An 18,037-nucleotide genomic window follows, 5' to 3' on the forward strand; every position below is an offset into this window, starting at 1 on the left:
ATATACCTTGCCTGTTTTTGTGCGCGATAAAAAGCTCTTGTCTTGTTATGAATATTACGTGAATGAACTCAACCGATGTGCTCTGAATGTGATGTGACATGTTGAGCACGAGTGAGATGTCCTTGGGTGAGCTTATACTGCTCTTATCCCCGTTCCTTGGCTGATTTTCTTCTCGTCTTTAGCCGTTTCCTGAACCCTCTCATGACCAGCCAGCCATTCACCACCTTGCCCACGTCTGCTTAGCTCTCCCATGTATAGTGCTCGGCATCCAGTTCAACTGCCTGATCTTCAGAGAACTCCATTACCCCAGATTAATCTACTCATGTCGGTATGAGCAAAGCTTGATTTGTCTTTGACGGTCGTGGTTGTCCATAGGATCGGTGGAATTATTCTCTGCTACTGAAGTAGCTGTGGCTCATGATGGATATCGAGTTGCTGCAATGAAGTCTAGGTACTAGGGATGGGTAGGTATAAAGACCATGGTTTCCTTTCCTCCATCTCTTCTTGGTTAAGTGAGAGAAGGCCGGGGGGCCTACGACTCTTGCCCTCCCAATCTCCTTGTCTTTTACCCGTTGGGGAGGAGGAGAGACTTGCAGTTTTGCTCGACAAGATAGATGTATCTCCAAAGTCTCTTTTAGGGCTTTGGTAGCCACTCCCGTTGGCCTTGGGGGCTCAGTCAGTTGACTAAGGTGAACTAACTATCCGAATAATGCGACGAGCAAGGTTGATATGTGGGTTTTATCTTTCCTTCTTCATAGCTTGATTGCTTGCTTGCTGGATATGGTCACCTGTCTACGAGTGACGGAAGCGGAGGGAGGAGCTTGGGGGATGGCAGGTAGTCTAGTCTGGTTGTTGACACCCCCTTTTCACCACACACAACCTTCTTTCTCGCAGCTCCCCTCTCCCTCTCCGTCTCTTTTATTAGGTTTAGTTCTGTCACTCACTCACCTCTGTCCTTCTTCTTTCTGTCACTAAGTACTCAAACTACATCCCGACATCCCCCTGCTCTCCCCCATAACCATTCTATTCCATCCATCCTGCCCATCACCCCAAACCAAACCAAACTCAGCAGGGAGAACTGACGCCTTACCACCATCCTCCAAACAGGTACATCTACATCCCTGACTCCCTTCCTAATCATACTCCTCCACTCCTGTCCTGTCCAATCCACCGCCCAGCCAGTCTTACTTCCACAACACCCAAAAATCCCCTGAATGGGCGTCCGGCTCCGACTGGACCGAAAAGGTTAGTTACATCACCACTCATCTGGCCGTCCTCCCCTCACAACCGACGGAACCTACTGGGACGTTTTCCTCTCGTCAGTTAGTCTAGTCTCTAACGCACTTGGGCCGGGGTGGTGACTCGCAGGCTAGCTATTGCCAACATGATTATGTACGGGATGGAGAGAGATTTGGGACCACAGTGGAAAAGGGGGGTGGGTGTGTACGTGACGGGGGGGGGAGTTCAGGTGCTGGGGCTATGATGGATGGCTAATGTCCTCGCGGCTACATGTACTTATCTTACCCCGGGTTGATATTAAGCGTGGTGAGCGCTTACTCCCGGGAGTCTGGTGCAGCGGCGGGTTTAATGTTTGTTGAGTAGTAGCTCGCGAGGGGGGGTGTAGCGAGCTATTCGGAATAATAGTTGTTCTGGAGGACTGGAGGCAGCTCACGAGCGAGTGCCCGCCCAGCAGTGGGGGAATACAGCAGCACGGAATATGTACCCCCGGTGGGTATGAAGGTAGGAGACCACGAGGATGCAGATTTGGCATGGAAGTGCTGATGGGACGGTTAGTTCGAATAATTATGGGGAGCAGGTGAAGTAGTGGACGAATGTTTTGGGGGTGTTCCGGGAGTAGAAGGAGGGGGGACGGTGAATGGGGCGCCGAGGGGAAATACGGAACGGAACTGAAGGATTACCCGGCGAAGGGGTACACGACGAGCGATTACACGGATAAGGAGGGGACGGTGTGGGTGGAGGGGATTTGGGCGCAGGGGGTGGGACATAGTGTGCCGGCGAATTTATCGGCTAGTGAGGCTTGGTTTGGGTTGTGATGATGGTGATGGTGGTGATGCCGGTTGGGACGGCTGGGATTGAGATGATGGCGGAGGAGATGTTGGCAAATGATATATGAAGACAGGAATGGCAGAGCTAGACGGATGAGACAAGTGTGAATGAAGCAAAGGGAAAAACGAAAAGATAAAAGGGCAAAAAATAAGGGTTTTTACCTCCTCAGGTTTTATCCAAGACTCTCATATCCAACTGGTGTTTTTTTTTTTTTTTTTTTGTTCGCAAAGGATTTCTTTGCTTCGCTTGTCTAGCTTGTTAGCTTGACCCATCATCGGGTGGTGTTCAGAACTCCGTTTGAGCTCTGAATATCTTGCGATCATCATGTGATCTTTATAGGAAGCATCCTTTGGCTTCTCATCATATCGGCTTGTCGCTCTTCGTGTGTCGCTCTTTGTGTCGAGGACTTTCTCGTCATTTCGTAGACGGTTTGTCTTGACCCATCGTCGGGCGGTAATCAGAGCTTCTTTTTTGTGCTCCGAAAATCTTTGGTCTTTGCAGGAAGTGAACGCATGGCTTCCTGTTCTTCTGCGTTTCTGTTTCGGCTTTGTGTGCCCAGCAGCTTGTGCCGCTATGCTAGCCAACCATTTTTGGCTGTGCTTTTTGTTGTGTGCCTCTTTGGGCGGAAGGACGACTGGGAAAAGTGCCTGATGTACCTTTGATTAGGAGGGTGAGAAGGAAGGAGCGAGGTGTCTGGGAAAATTTGGTGCCTGGGCGAAGAACCGGGATCGAGTTGGGAAGGAAGGAGCGGCCCAGGGTTGCGATGTGTGTTCCAGGTGTTCCCTGTCTGAACCGAGTGTTTGAGCTCGCTGTGAAAGACCGCCGTTCTTCTGAATTCCATGTAGTGGTCATAGCCCCGAGGTTGACCATAGCAGTGGGTTGATGTTTGTCTTTAGTGGTTGTTGTTGACAGGCGTGAACAAAAAAAGCCGACAGTTGTCTTGGATTCACGGCTTCACTTTGGTTGCCAACCAGGCTGGTGCCGCGACACTCTCGAAGGCCAGTTCAGGGAGTTAAATGCACATGTCCCAACCTTTCGACTGATATCAAATGTGACCATGTTCCATTTCTAGTCAGTAGAGACAGGCTAAAGGAACGGTAAAGACAAATATTCTATGCAGTAATGCTCAAACAAATGGGTATCGATCCAACTCCAAACACATCCAAAGCCATCATCCCCAATAAACGCCGCGATGACTACATCAAACACAAAACAGAAGGGCTATCCACAGGTCGACTAACCACCACCACCTCCTCCTCCTGGCTCTCACCAGACGGAGAAGGCGTGGGCGTGGGCGACGGCGTAGGGCCCGCACCCGCACCCGCATTGGCACCCACAACAGCCCTCGGATCATATTCATCCAGAAACAGATGACTCGGCATCGGTTTCCCCGTATTATCCACCCAAGCCAACGGGAAGCTTGGAGCATGCGGCCTTCCTCCCCCTCCTCCTCCTCCTCCTCCTCCTCCTCCTGGTCGTTTCCCTTCGTGTTTCAATCTTCGTGGTGGTCGCCAGTTCTTATCACCAAGCAACAGCTGTGCAGTTTCCATCCAGGTACTCGGCCCCCCTTCAATGCCCACGGCCTGCTTGGGCACCCTCAAAAGGGGATCCCACTCCGGTCCCAGAATCTCCAGTATATGCGGTAAATCCCGATCGACGCCCCGGAACCACCACACCGGCACCATCTTGGAAAAGACGAGGTAATACGCGATGATGACCAACGCGCGCGGCCGCCTTTTCCGGGCCAGGAGGATGAACGACTTGGGCATGTACGAAAAGAAAGTGAGGATGCGCATGAACAAAACATCGGAGAAGCCGTTCTTGAGTTCTTGATAGAGAGACCCCAGGTAGCGCAGGATGTTGTAGTAAACTAGGTTGTCGCGGTGATCTGGATCGCCTTCTTTTACTGAGGCTACCATGAAGACTAAGCAGTTGGGTATGTGCGCGGCCGCCGCGTTGAGGTCGATCAGCGGCCGGTAGAAGATGGTTTGGATGCCAGAGTTGTGAACCATCTCGGCGCTGGTCATCTGGACGATTAAACCGATGCCTTGCCAGACGTTCATCCAGTCGAGGATGTAGAGTGGCTTGTAGTCTTCCGTGTCCCGGAAGACTTGGGAGGTGAGACCGCAGAGGAGGAGGGCGCAGGCGGCTAGGGCGGGAAAAGTGGACGGGTTGGCTTCTTCGATGGCTTTGCGGTAAGTCTCGAAGGCTCGGGCTCGGTAGACAAGAGCTTTGGCGGGGGGCACGTTGAGGTTGTCAATGCCGACGTGTTGGAGGTGTAGGGAGGTCAGGCTGAGAAGGGTGTTCATCAGGAACGGGTTGGAGAAGGCATGCTCGACTAGTTTTACTTTGAGGACGTGGTTCACGGTGTCGACGGGCCCGGAGTCGGCGGCGAAGGACTTGAAGGTTGATTGGCCGTAGAACCATAGGAGCTTCAGCTCTTGTTCAGTGCGGTCTGGGGGGATGAACAAAGGTTCTCTGATGACCACGCCTGATGAGGTGTCGGAACCTGGAGATGATGTTTCAATACTTTTCAATACTTTCGTGATGGGCGAGCTTGAAGTTGTGCGTTTGTTCGATGCGAGTTGAGTTGTCGTGGGATAGACACATGTCTCCCTTCGTAGAGCACAAGCAGTACATGATGGACGGGCCTCGTCACATTTGACCTGAGAGAAGGGTTAGTATCTAGTATGATGGACAGCACAGGACAGGCAACATGTTCTCTTACGGACAATCGATCGGTTATGTGATGTTTAAACAAGACTTACCTTGCGAGCTTTGCATGTACGACACCCCTTTCTGGATTTGTGGTGTGGTCGCTTAGAATGATATGGCTTGTCGCCGTGAGATCCTGTTGAGGACCCCGGAGTGCCTACAGCCTCGTATATTGCCATCGTAGGTGGGGTGATAACCGGGGTGTCAATAAGTCGTCGTGGGAACAAGGTTGTTGTAAGTGAGAGGCTGTTGTCGATCCTTAATAATAAGCCACTGTCCATAATAAGCCAACACCGTATACTTTTACAATCTCGGAGTCAACATATAGGTATCGAATTGAGGAGAGAGAAACACCAAAGTCCTTGTGATGATTCTTCGGATGTCGTCGGATATAGATGGAAAATGGTTTGGCCTGGCTCTAATTTGCATATGTTGGAGTGATGAAGCCCGGCGCCATTCCTAATCTCCGGCTGCCAAGCTGGTCCGTTGCCGCTCGAACCCCGTGGGGTCGGTAAGCCCGGAGCATCTCTTCCAGATATGGTGATGGTATATACTAGTGTTGGGCTGCACTAGACTGTTTTATAGTATGGACTTTCGTTGGTCTTAAGATGATGCCGCCATCGACAAAGTTCAGGCGGTTATGCCATTCTCGGATTCATGTGCGCCGGGTCTAACATGCGCTGGACGCTTGGCAACCCGGGGATGAAAGATCACTGCCGAAGCCATGATGATTATCTCCATGTAGAAGAGCCGATGGCCGCAAGACCATCACAGCTCAAGTGTCACTGAAAGTCAAACTTGTAAAGAATTGCAGAGTTGTGATAGTGCTGATGATGAAATTGAATGGTGAATGGTGGGCCAGTGACAATGGCAGGGTCTTTGGCTGTCATTATAGCGGCACCCCTGTCTGTCACCTTACAGGGGTGTAAAGAGAAAGGCGCGTAACGCGTCTGCATCCCAATGCCAGGGCAACCTCCATCAATTGTATCACCAAACCGTTTTGGAGAACAAACCCACGCCGGTCTCGATATATCCAGAACACTACAGAAGTGGAATCGAGACGCCTTATTCTACCAGCCCTAGCCGCCACCCAAACCGAACTAGAAACAATCCACTCCGGAGATATCTCGAGGTTTTCCACCATGGGCGACTCCCTCTTCCAGCTCCCCGACGAGCTGCTCTTCACCACTCTCTCCCAGACATTTCCTTGTCGTGACGCTCAAATACGGGCCGTAGCAACTCTCCTGCATGTAATGACCAAAGCACAGCTTCGTCACCCCTCAGCTTCCGCTTGCTAACCTCTTGATAGCCTCACGCAGCACCATGCCAAAACCTCGTAATACACGGCACCGAAGCCACCGGCAAGAGTGCCATAACGGCTGCTCTACTGCAAGCTCTTCAACAAGACACCGAGAAAAACGAACCCCTGTTAAGATACGTCATCATCAGCTCGATCGAATGCATAACAGCCCGCCATATCTACGAATCAACCATCGCAAAGGTCGCAGAAGCCCTACAATGGCAAGGTGCTGCTACAAGATGCGACTCAGTCTCGCAAATGCTTGTTGAGCTGTCCAAGATGCTCAAATACCCATCATATCCGGCCAATTTCCGCTTCGTACTTGTCTTTGACGGCATCGATCGCCAACGGGAGGCGCCCATCACGCTCCTCCCAGCACTTGCTAGGCTCTCCGAGATTGTAAGTATTCTGGTACACCTCTTCAAGACAGAGACAGTTGAGCTAACGAATATCTCTCTTTAGATCCCTCGTATAACCAGCGTCTTCATCGTCACATCGCCTCCTGCCAGCTTCCTTCGAACCTCCTTCGTCCCTTGCATAGAGTTCCCGAACTACACCAAGAATGAGTTCGTCACCATTCTAAACACGACCTCGTTACCTACGGCACCACTTCCCACGACGACGATACAAGAGACAACAGAGCTATGGAACCGCTTCACCGGAGCCATCCACGATGCTTTGGCTCGTGCCGCCTCCCGCACCCTTCCTTCGCTCCAACACGCCTGCACATCCCTTTGGCCACGCTTCACGGCGCCCATCCTCGCCGGCACACACGCTCCCCGCGAGTTCTCCAAGCTAATGGTAGCCGCCCGCGTCCACTTCCAAGATGAATCCCTCCTGGACCCCGGCATCGTAGCCATACGGTCCTACTCCTCGTCGTCAACAACAACCCAGGCTCAGACAAAAGACAACACTGCCGCCCTGCCATCAGCACCACCCTCCCAAGCCAACACCCCCCGAAAGGCCCAATCAACCACAACAACCCCCTCCAAACCCAAATCCACAGCAAACCTCTTTGTCTCCGCAACCACAACCGACCTCTCTACCCTCCTTCCGCCCACCGCCCGCCTCCTGCTCCTGGCCTCCTACCTCGCCTCGCACAACCCCACCCGCCACGACCTCGTTCTCTTCTCCACCTTCCACCACGGCCGTCGTCGGCGACGTGGCGGTCTCTCGGTCGGCATGGGCCGGGGTGGACACCGCGGCGCGCAGAGCAAGCACCGCAAGATTGCGCGCAAGCTGCTCGGCGCTCACGCGTTTGTGTTGGAGCGCATGCTGGCTATTTTTACGGCTGTGAGGGGGGAGTGGGATCCCAAGTGGCTGGACAAAGATTCGAGTAGCAGGGAGATGGATGCGGATATCGAGATGGCTATTGCCACGTTGGCGAGTTTGAGGTTGTTGGTGAGAGTTGGTGGCGCGGGAGCGGGAGGCGTTGCGGGCGATCAGATGGATAGAGGAGGGAAGTGGAGGTGTAATGTTGGGTGGGAGGTGGTGAGGGGGCTGGGGAGGAGTATGGGGGTCGAGGTTGAGGAGTGGCTGGTTGAGTAGGTGAGGGTTGTTGGAGAGGTGGAGGAGTGTGGACGTGGACGAGCGAGGAGGGGAGGGGGGTTGAAGGTCTGCGTCGACGATGTTTTGCGGACGTACCAGGCATTTAACGACGAACATGCCATGCACACTTCTCTTCTCGGATCTGTTCGTCCTTGCTAGTTGGAACATATTACAGCACTGCGGCGCTATGAGCCATGTGTCTCTGAGAAAGTCTTTGCTCCTTTCGAATTACCGGCAGCTACACCAAGTAAAAGCGGGAAAGGGAACTGGAACTGGCCAACACCACGCCTAGGGAGCAACATACTATACTACATGAGATGAGCGGCGAGATGGTCGTCTCCGAATGAACACCGGGTAATAGATCACACCGAAGTGGTGGCTCCCGTTGTCATCCAAGGGAGAAGGAGATATCGCCGAGTGTCACCCCGTAAAGTTCTCTGTTTCCTTTGCAGGTAAACCAGACCATCTATCAGACCGACAGACAGTGTATGGAAATGGCAATCCTGAGTCTTTATCATTACATTTATAGTTATCATGCAGGAGGTTGGTATCTCCTTCATTGAAGCTTTCATCAGTTTGCGACAAAATCCCTTTCCTGCTCCCGTATGATCTCGTCCGTGGTGTTTCGTCCCGTCTCCGGTCGCGGTCGCGCCTTCCCTTCGACCATCCACCCACCTTATCTCTTTATCTACCCGCAGGCTGCAGCACTTCCGGGCCGTCACCGAGCTTCACTCCTCCTTCCGACGTACCTTCCCGCTCAAGTCACCCCTTCACCTGCAGTATATAAGCAGGTCTCCCAGCCCCTCCTGCCATCACCAAGAGACAAACCCAGTGCCTAGCACCAGCTGCCGCATGGCAGAATGGCGCAGTGGTCTCACCCACCGCTGTGATCGATAGGGTACAAACCCAAGACTTCGCCGGTTCGAAACGAACACAGGCCAGAAATTTTCAGACAAAGGCGAGACTCCGCGAAAAATAGAGTATAAAGAAAAGCGACGCTCCGCTTCAAAAAGAGAGCCACACTAAGAATTCGCCAGAGACGAAAAGTTGCATACATATATGCGCCGTCCAAAAGGCAAAAACAAAAGACCAGCGATGGCATGACTTGCAAGATCTCACAACATTAGGAAATGCGATATTCTTCGACCTTCATCAGATCGAGCTACCGAGCAGTAGCAAAGCTGGAGGGGTAATGAGATCGTGAGGGCACTGGGGGGAAGAATAGTGGTCGCGGTTCCCGTTGGGCTACGGGGTTTGTCTCAGTGTACTTCAAGTTCGGTACACACTCTTTTTTTACCTTTTATTCTTCTTTTTATTCCAGGCTTGGTTTCATTGTACTTTAGAGTTCTCGTGATCATTGATGATGGCGACGAAGCGGTTCATTCTTACTCGCAATGGTGTTCAAGTGTTGAGGCCGATAGCTACGAGTGTCCGCCGGACTTCTACTCCGAGTCTGTCCGGACAGTCCGGCCCCGCTCGGCATTTGTAGCTTGTAGTTAAGATGTTCTTCTGCTGCCGTGTCCGAGTCCGACAATCCCGTTGGATGCCGACGACTCGATATTAACTGGAGAAGTTGGTATAGCATATCCTCATCTCCCGGCCTACACGAACGTACGACTTGTCGCAAATCGTATGTTTCTGCTTCTTGGCAGGGTTGGTCGGCGATGGGAAGATGCTACCCTCATCGGACATGGCTTGCGGCACTTGACTTCCGATATCCATGTCTTGCTGCGACCACAATCCAGATTCCGTCGTATCCATGGTCCCATCCCGTCCTGGTCGTTACTTAACTTCATTGAAGCCAAGTGTCGCAACATCGATCACTGTTTCTCTACGACCTTGTCTATCATGGACATATCACCAGGTTGCGATCACATTACCTTGTGACGAAGGGAATGCCATGTCCTACTTACGTCATTCCCTTCCTTACCTATTGGCAGAATGCTGCTGAAACCTCATTTGCCAACATCCAGCATCTGTCATCGATATAGACAGCGTCTCAAACCTTACGGGCAAATATGTCTGGGATGAACTAGACTATATGTCAAGGAGTTGAGACATTGTTCATTGACCGATAACCGAGGTTACAAGGCTCAAGTGAGTTCGTTGTCTTGCTGAAAGGATATTAGAACATGGTAGAATGCCAATATCGTTGAATATGTCGAATTGCTCACTTGCTACGTTGGAATAATGGTATCTGGTAGTGTTCAACTTCCACTTCACTTGCGAAGCACCAGCTGATGCAGGGCAGCAAGATATGTACGATTGACACATCACAAAATGCAAACCAGTTGGCGTTGAAGCTGCACCTGGGTAAGGTAACGGCACTGGGAACAGTAAACGAGGTGGGTAGGTAGCGGATAGAAGATACGATCATGCATGACAAGATTCAACGGTGATCGACAGTCCTTTTTCTTGTTTCTCGTCCCATTTGTCGTGCGATTAATCTCCAACATGCCTGTTGAGATGTAACTGTCGCTCCTTGCTACCTCGTAATGCAGTGCAAAAGATCCATTCTCGCCAGTCACGGATGAAACCCTGGGAACATGGACATTTCCTCCGTATAGTAGTATCCCTACTGGAACCTGCACAATCTCCATCTCAAATGAAATCCTCCTTCCGTACAACACTGCCCTGCATCTCCATGTCGAGAACATCTCAACCAAGCATGAAATCGCCCATGACGGACATGACGGACGGACGGACAGGACAGGACAGGGCAGTCATAATGGGACGGGACGGGACGGACGGACGGACAATTGAACATGCCTTCCCCGCTCTTTTTGTCATCTCGAGAAGCGTCCGGCCCCGACCCCCGACCCGCGTGCCGTATGTCCTGCATGTTACTTCTATCTCTTCAAGGAAGGTGTTATCCTCGCTGGATCTTTTGGGATCTCGGTTGGATTCTTGGCTGAGGTCAACATCATGAATGTTCGCAAGAAAGTCAAAAAAAAGTCGACAGCGAGGAAGACTGGAAGATGGTAAGTGATCTTGCCATTGCCACCATTGCCACTCGCGGTGGACTTGGAAGTGAGGACCTTGATGGATTCAACATCGGTCATGGCCATGTCCAGTCTTGCAGCCAGAAGTCTTTTCGACAATGGGAGTTGTTGCAGTGTCTTGGTTCCAATTCCGATGACTTGCAGAAGTTGCAGGTTTCAAAGCAGAAGGATCTCCCGTAGCACAACAGCGGGTAGACATCATGATGCCGGTAGTCAACCCAATTCCGAATTCAGTTCCGTGAAGAGGAGTGTTAAGAAGTAGATATACATGAAACTCGCCGTCAAAGCACAACCTCACCTTCAGGAAACGGGAAATGCCCGTGATCACTTGTCCAACAACCATTGGATGTCCTGAACACTCCCTACGTACCATCTCCAAAGATCATCTTCCGCGCGCCAATTATGGCAAGCAGTTGCGAGATCGATCTGGTGTCTTACACAGTCCTTCCAGGCACAAATATCACACATGGTCCACTGTTAGGTAAAACGGACACACTTTTGGAAGTCGTTACGGGAAGTGTGTCACTGTCCCGAGCAAAGATGATGAGGCTCTTCCGCCGCCGCATGCGCCGCCAACCCGCCAACCCGCCAACGACGGACTATCCCGCTCGTTGGTGGCGTTGAGGCCTTTCGTGCTAACCTCTTACGTTGCAAATCCGAAGAAGCAAGGAGACAAGGAAACACTGCATAGGTTGACAGTAAAGACGGGAACAAGCGAGCCAGGAACAAAACAAAAGAAAGGGGCATGTGCATGATGCATCGGACATGAACCTCTGTTGGACTTGGACTGTTGGCGCCACCACGGCTCTCCCCGGCGCTTGACATGCCTGGGAAGTTCTAGAAGATTTTGTGTTTGCTTGCTCTCTTTTCTTTCTTCCGTGCATGGCATGCGTAGTACGGTGGCAAGGTAGGTATACACTACTGCGTAGTAGAACCGGACGATTGACGGTATCGCCGAGTTTCCATGCTTTCTTCATGCTTCCGTCTACAGTCCGTATCCGGATTCATCCGTGGCCACTAATGATTCCGTTCTTCCCACCGCCGTCGTCGGCCGAATAGCATCGGCAAGACTCGGCGTGGCCAAAAACACCAAGCGAGCAGCACACATTTCGGGTTGGAACGAACGTGGGCCGTGGGGGTATGTATGTATGGGGGACGGGAAGGAAGCAAGGAATGATGAGGACTGTGGAGGTGGACTGTCAAGTGACAATTTGCCAGTGTCCCCAGTGGGCATGTCGCACTCATCAAAAAGACCGTTAGGTTATTCTGGAGCCTGAGATTGCTGTCGGTCACAATGAACGGGAATGACAAACGGGAATACGACAACTAGACCCCCATTCCGTGACCGCCGACATCTTGTCCGGACTGCTTGTCGAGGACTGCTGGAAGCAGGGAGTCAAGGGGTTGTGTTCAATGTTGTCAAAATAAGACGGGAGTCCCCCGTGGGGAAGTGGACTGGAAAGTTCCGAACATTTCTCTATCATTGCCTCGCCTCCTTGCGCATCAAATGCCCTGCCACGACAACATGCGGGTTGCTACCTGTACCGATAAGGAGAAACCATTACGGTTGAATGCAATGTATGACCCATTAGGTATCCTTCTTCTCCCTTTCATGTTCCCATTCGTGCAAACTCGGAGGATAGATACTCAACGGGCAGCACTTCTTCCTCTTTCTTTACCTTATTCTTCTTCATCAGGTAGTAACCTATTTATCGATTACGCCATATTATCCGTGTGTCCACCTTCGAAATCTACCTACCTTACTTGAATGACACTCGAACTGAGTGCTCGGTTGGACTCACAACCCTTGAACCGAAAGCAAAGCAAAGCAAAACAAACAGACTAAACTGAACCAAACCAAACCAAAGCAGGCAATAACCGAGGCAAGCCGAGCTTGTTCACTCCAGTCAGTCCCAGGGTCTTCTAGAAGTCCCTCGCTTAAGGTCTCTAGAGTCCCCTCTTGCCGTGACCCTCTTTGGGGCACTTGGGTGAAGGTGGATCCCGTATCGCTCCGCTACGGAGATACATTTTCGGATTTATGCCGTCGTCACTGATCCCACTGATTCACTGATACAGTGAAAACCCTAGTACGAGCAACACCAAAAATCTGACCCAAAGTGTTGCTGTAACAGGGGGTGTTGCTGAAAGGGGGGTCGTGCACAGACCACTTTGCTTCCAACCCGCCCAAAAAGATGCACCAAAACTGGCATGCCAAGTAATTTTTGCCCTCTGGAAAACCCCGCTTTTCCGATTCACCATACAAACTTAAGAGCAAATCCCCTTATTTGCTGTTGCAATTTGCATACTTGCGCTTACCCTTATAAAAAGGGTAGTTTTGAGCGATGCTGTTGCTGTTACAGGGGGGGTTGCTCGTGCAGGGGTTTTCACTGTATGCACTGCACTAACACACACATTCAATATCGGTTGAACCCTTTCGATTTTGGGGTCTCCACGTTTTACCGATATCTCGTCAGTCCAGTCAGTCAGTCAGTTGGGTGCTCGTTAGACGTTTCCCTCGGCCGGCTCGTCTCGCTCCACATCGTCTCGTCTCAAGGGTGCTCCACATATCGTGATGATGAACTAATCGCAACCTTCACTCATCTCGGGAAGGGGGACGTCCATCAAGGGACCAAGCAGCTAGCACGTCACCCTAGAGTGAAGAGAGCTTAGTCTGAGAGTCTTGGTACGCTTTTAAAAAAGAATGAGGGTGGAAGGGGAGGGCATGGTGGAAGGGAAAGGGAAAGAAAGGCAGGCCAAGACAGAGACACAGAGAGTTGTGGAGCAAATCAGATGGTTTGTTCGGCGCCTTTGAGCCGAGGAAATCCTGATTTTGCCAAGTGCGCCGTGGCGACGCCAGTGATGCCAAGAGAGAGAGAGTGTGGGTGGTTTGGGAGTGGGAATGCCTTCAAATCACAAAATGTGTGCTGCTGCTCTTGGGAGCGCCCCCCCCCTTCTGACCCAGCTAGGGTAGTTGGGTACTGTAGCTTCGATGGGCCTGGTTATGTTAACGTTACACGAAGGAAATCGTCCGTTTCTTCTTCTTCTTCTTCCCTGGAGACCCTGACAGTGACAGTGACACTGAATGCTTCCCTCTTCTCTCTGGCTCCTCGCCGTCCTCTGTGCCCTGACATCGTGCTCTCCAAGGGTTGTCGTTGAAGTTGGGGGTTTTGTGGGGGGTGTTTCTCGTCCGTTATCAAAATTGGCTGGACGGCAGTTACGTCTCCGTATGTAACTTCACCGTAGGGTCCTCAACATCTGGGGCACCAGAAGGGTTCCATTTGACAGCCTTGCCTTTCGGAAACGTCGAACTGATAATGGAGCATCTTCGGCAACCTAACCCAAAGGAGACTTTTCATGCTGGTCATGGTCTAACTTGGCTCCGGTGGAGTTGAAGGAATTTTGGGCGAGTTGAAGCTAAAATATAGTCTGGTGGATATGCCTCGGTTGTCAATCCCCCAGCCAAAGTGGTTTTTTTGCTAAGACGAAGAGGGAATGTTTGTCCGTTGTTTACACGACTTTTTGGCGGAGATAGCGCAATCGGTAGCTGGGTAGACTCAAATCAGTCCCTGGATAGACTAAACCCACTTTTTTGGGCGCGCAGCCAATCTCTGGCTCCCAACCGCGCCCGCGAACCTCGCTCACCATATCGCCAGCCAAGTCCGGGTACATTTGCACGCGACCTCATTTGTACTGCCATTGGATTGAAGATATTGCTATCTCCGTCGCTGTCGTTGTCGCTATCGTTGTCGTTGCCGTTTTTTCTATCGCTATGGTAATACCCCTGATGCTAGATACTCTTGGTGAGCGCAAACTGAATTGGGGGGAGGGGGGATATGGAGGACGAATCTCCAAGTCCTACTCCAACACCCTCCCCGGCACTTATACGGTAAGTAGCTACGCAACACTCACAAGGAGGCCTTCACGTATAACAACCGGATCAACATAGGAGACAGCAGAATAGTAGCGACACTAGTATTAACAGCTTTAATAATAACGAGGATTTGGTAATGCGCCCTCTAAGTTTTACGCGGTTGACGGGCACAGATGGCTGCGCGCCCAAAAAAGTGGGTTTAGTCTATCCAGGGACTGATTTGAGTCTACCCAGCTACCGATTTCGCGGAGATAGCCGTGAGCGGGACGTGATGAAGAGAAAATACTACTGTGATGAAGTGTGCTGAGATGAAGCAGCTGCAGATTCATTAGAGTGACCGGCTACGGTAACCATTCGTCTTCAGTCTCTTCATCATAGCTCTCCTCATCTTCGTGGTCGGGCAATTCTGGGTCCTTTTCGTCCTTCTTGACTTCGTCAGGCTTGCGGCGTCCGGCTTTTTTTGTTCTTGCTCCTGAATGTCCTCGAAGAACGTTTTGACGTTGCAGGCTTGCCTCCAGGGATTTCACCCGTCTCATCAGAGCAGTAAACTCAGCTCGCGACGGTACTTCAGGCAGGAAGGGATCGCCTCCGGATAGTAGGGTTTCCACTGTAGAGCTTTCATTGATGGGCTATGTCAATCGATTGTACCAAAACTGATCAGGATGAGGGAAACCTAGGATGGATGCGCCACTTTGGTGGCCGGCGAACTTACTTGGGCACCATCCCAACTTTAACAAGCTGTTGAAGATTGCGATACGCAGCGCATGTAGCTTTGAGCGTTTTCATCGCTCGCTCAGACGCAACCGTTCCGCTACGCTCAGCCTTCCAAGCCTGAAAGCTTTGGAGGACCAGCTCAGGGGAAGGATCGCAACGCCTCCTACACTTTTTACAATTCACGCATGTCCGCCGTTCATGATTGATAATAGCAGGGCCATAACATACACTGTCCTTCCCACGCATAGTCTTGACGACACATAGAAAGCAAGGTGGATCGCGGACATGACTCTTTAGTTCGGTCTGTAACCAGGTAAGTTAGCTGCGATGTGGTCCAAGAGTGTGAGTTGCCATGACAGACTTACACCGTCCTTGTCATCGTCGTCGTCGTCGTCGTCGTCGTCGTCAATACCACCGTCCTCTGTTGGAGCAGGCGAGAGACTCTCGCTTGATGAGTGTCTCTTGAGTTCGGAAACAGCAGCAACAGGGGAGGAACTGTTGCGGACAGCAAATGACTGGCTTGTATGTGCATGGGAAGGAGTTCCATAACGACCTTTTTCATTATATGGACCTTCACCACCATTCACAACAGAAGGGCCAGCAGGAGTTGTAGGTCTGGGTGTATTCGTATGGGAGTTTGACGGAGATGAATGTGAGGAAGCAGCCCGGTCATTAGGCGCGGCGATGGGAGCTGGTAGGTGTGTACCGGGCAACTCGGGAACAACCTGAACATCTTGACCCTTAGGAATAGGCGATGGAGAAGAAGAGGGGATTTCCAAGACGACAACACCACGAGGCTCTTCCTTGATCGTTGGCGCCGTATATGTAGAGGCACCTTCATCTTCAGAAGACAGCCAAGGATTGTGTTCAGCCACATCGACCCAAGGCATGATCGGCCGTTTTGGTGTTATCTCTTGTAGCAGTTGACATTTTCAGCGACGACGACTCGAGGTTTCACATCTCGCCGACCTTGAGTACGGGCAGTTCGCTAGGATTCGTGACATGACGTTAGCACAACGTTGATAGTGGATTGAGGCTTCCGTGAGGGGAACTTTTGGGGACCTGCACGTCAGCGCATTGTTGCCCTAGGCAGAGCCTAAGGGCGACCATTTACAAGCGTAGCAGCAGGTGCTTAATGCACCCCGCCCTTAACAATAACAGTACAGCTGGTGACGTCGACGCCCCTGGGCAGCATTCAACATCTCGGAAGTTTTGTCAACATTAACATCATCGCACGCTGCCACAGCAACACAGCACCGACATTCATCTTATTGTATCAACCGACGACGATCACTCTCTAAAACCGTCAAAGAACCAAAAGCCACCAAAAGCCACCAAATCGTGGATCTGGATGAAACCGGACAGAAATAACGACTCTCAGACACGGAACTTCCCTACAACATTCAAGCGAGCGCAGGGGCACGGACTGCGCAATCAAAAAGTCCGACGGGAGTCCGTTCACAATCATAATATCACACGCGGGGTAAAATCGAACGGCACTTCCCATCTTCACCAACCTCGGCATCTTGACCCATGGGCGCCCAAGCTCCAGACTTCTCATCCCGCCTGCGCTTTGATAATGGATGATCAGGGGTTTAGGTTATCAACCGCGAAGAACAAACGGGTAAATCCACGGCAATTTCCGTCCTGTCGCGAAATGTTTCGGAGGGGCACAAGGGCTGGAAGGCCATCTGATGTTTGTTGGAGCTTTGACAGTCAGCACAGACGGGGGGAACAGCTGCTTCGCAATCAAAGACGGGAATGGTCGGGTTCAAAGAAGTGAAGCTGAAGCTGAGGCCTCCTGCTCATCCGATGATGATTTTAGAGTGGTGACAAGTCTGACAGATGTGATCGCCAATCGATAACACGGAAGAGAGACCGCATCCGATGACAGCGGAAAGAGGCCTGGCTGACTGACTGACTGACTGACTGACTGACAGCTTGAGTGAAACAAATCGGAGACAAACGACGACGACGACGACGACGGCCATCCCGGAAAGGCAAGACGACGGCCCGTGACAGACGGACGGGAACCAACAGTCATCGACGGGACGGAGACGGAATTCTGTCAAGGGAGAGGAATCTCAGTCTCTCACTCTCGGCGTGCAGTGTGGCTTGCTGCTTGGTTCCGCGCCGCGTCCGACCGAAAAAAAAGTGACAAGCAATAATCTATCTATCTCTCTTTCTCTTTCTCTTTGTTTGACGGAGAATTCCATGATCCTTCCAATATCAATTTGACTGGTAGGCAAGTTCCGTGTCTCTGCCGTCAGTCACAGTCATCACATGGGTGTTTATGCATGCCTGTGATAGATTCCTGATGGATTTGGAAGGTGACAATGTGATCTCACGGCAGATCATTAATTGATCCGTTGATTGCGATTGATCATGGTTAATGACGTGACAAGAAGAAGGGTCGGTTGGAGGCTCAACTCTCTGCTGAGCTTCGATGTCCGGGACGGGTGAAGGACCCGATGTCCGATGTCCGATTTCTGGGGGGCTGTCCGAACGTCACCTCACTTGTGAACAGAGAGTGACGAAGGGAAAAAAACAACTGGGGTCATTCAAAACTGCGGGGTGCCATGCCACAGGATCGACAAACTCCTCCGCCAGGTCTAAACCCAAGGAGGAAGGATTCTAGAAACCTGCTAGAATCCTTGGAAATATTGGGAATTCTTGACGAACAGTGGCTCAGTGGGCTTTTCTAGCTGCGCATCAATGCGGGAACGATGGATGGAAAGATAGGATGGAAGGCGAAAAAGAAAACGACAAGGCTTCCATGCATTGATGCCAAGTCCGTGTGCGATCATATATCATCCGATG

The 18,037-nt window shown here is 51.4% G+C and overlaps 3 protein-coding genes across 3 annotated transcripts; 1 reads left to right on the forward strand and 2 right to left on the reverse strand.

The window, feature by feature from the left end:
* Window positions 1-3,263: 3,263 nt before the first annotated feature.
* Window positions 3,264-4,961, reverse strand: B0H65DRAFT_426842 (uncharacterized protein; the record flags this gene model as incomplete). Its single annotated transcript, XM_062824654.1, has 2 exons — window positions 3,264-4,733; window positions 4,836-4,961. 2 exons carry the CDS (start codon window positions 4,959-4,961, stop codon window positions 3,264-3,266), a joined length of 1,596 nt encoding a protein of 531 aa, XP_062681562.1.
* A 963-nt stretch (window positions 4,962-5,924) lies between these two features.
* Window positions 5,925-7,630, forward strand: B0H65DRAFT_548708 (origin recognition complex subunit 5 C-terminus-domain-containing protein; the record flags this gene model as incomplete). The annotated part of the gene is made up of 3 exons (XM_062829593.1): window positions 5,925-6,032; window positions 6,092-6,481; window positions 6,545-7,630. 3 exons carry the CDS (start codon window positions 5,925-5,927, stop codon window positions 7,628-7,630), a joined length of 1,584 nt encoding a protein of 527 aa, XP_062681563.1.
* A 7,014-nt stretch (window positions 7,631-14,644) lies between these two features.
* B0H65DRAFT_465072 (uncharacterized protein) lies at window positions 14,645-16,301 on the reverse strand. Its single transcript, XM_062826789.1, has 3 exons — window positions 15,583-16,301; window positions 15,216-15,520; window positions 14,645-15,118 (listed from the first exon to the last, which is right to left on the reverse strand). The coding sequence occupies exons 1-3, from the start codon at window positions 16,105-16,107 to the stop codon at window positions 14,845-14,847; spliced, it is 1,104 nt and encodes a 367-aa protein (XP_062681564.1). The 5' UTR covers window positions 16,108-16,301; the 3' UTR covers window positions 14,645-14,844.
* Window positions 16,302-18,037: the final 1,736 nt, after the last annotated feature.

Source organism: Neurospora tetraspora (assembly GCF_033439725.1).
Source record: "Neurospora tetraspora strain CBS 560.94 chromosome Unknown B0H65scaffold_4, whole genome shotgun sequence".
Taxonomy (NCBI): Eukaryota; Fungi; Ascomycota; class Sordariomycetes; order Sordariales; family Sordariaceae; genus Neurospora; species Neurospora tetraspora.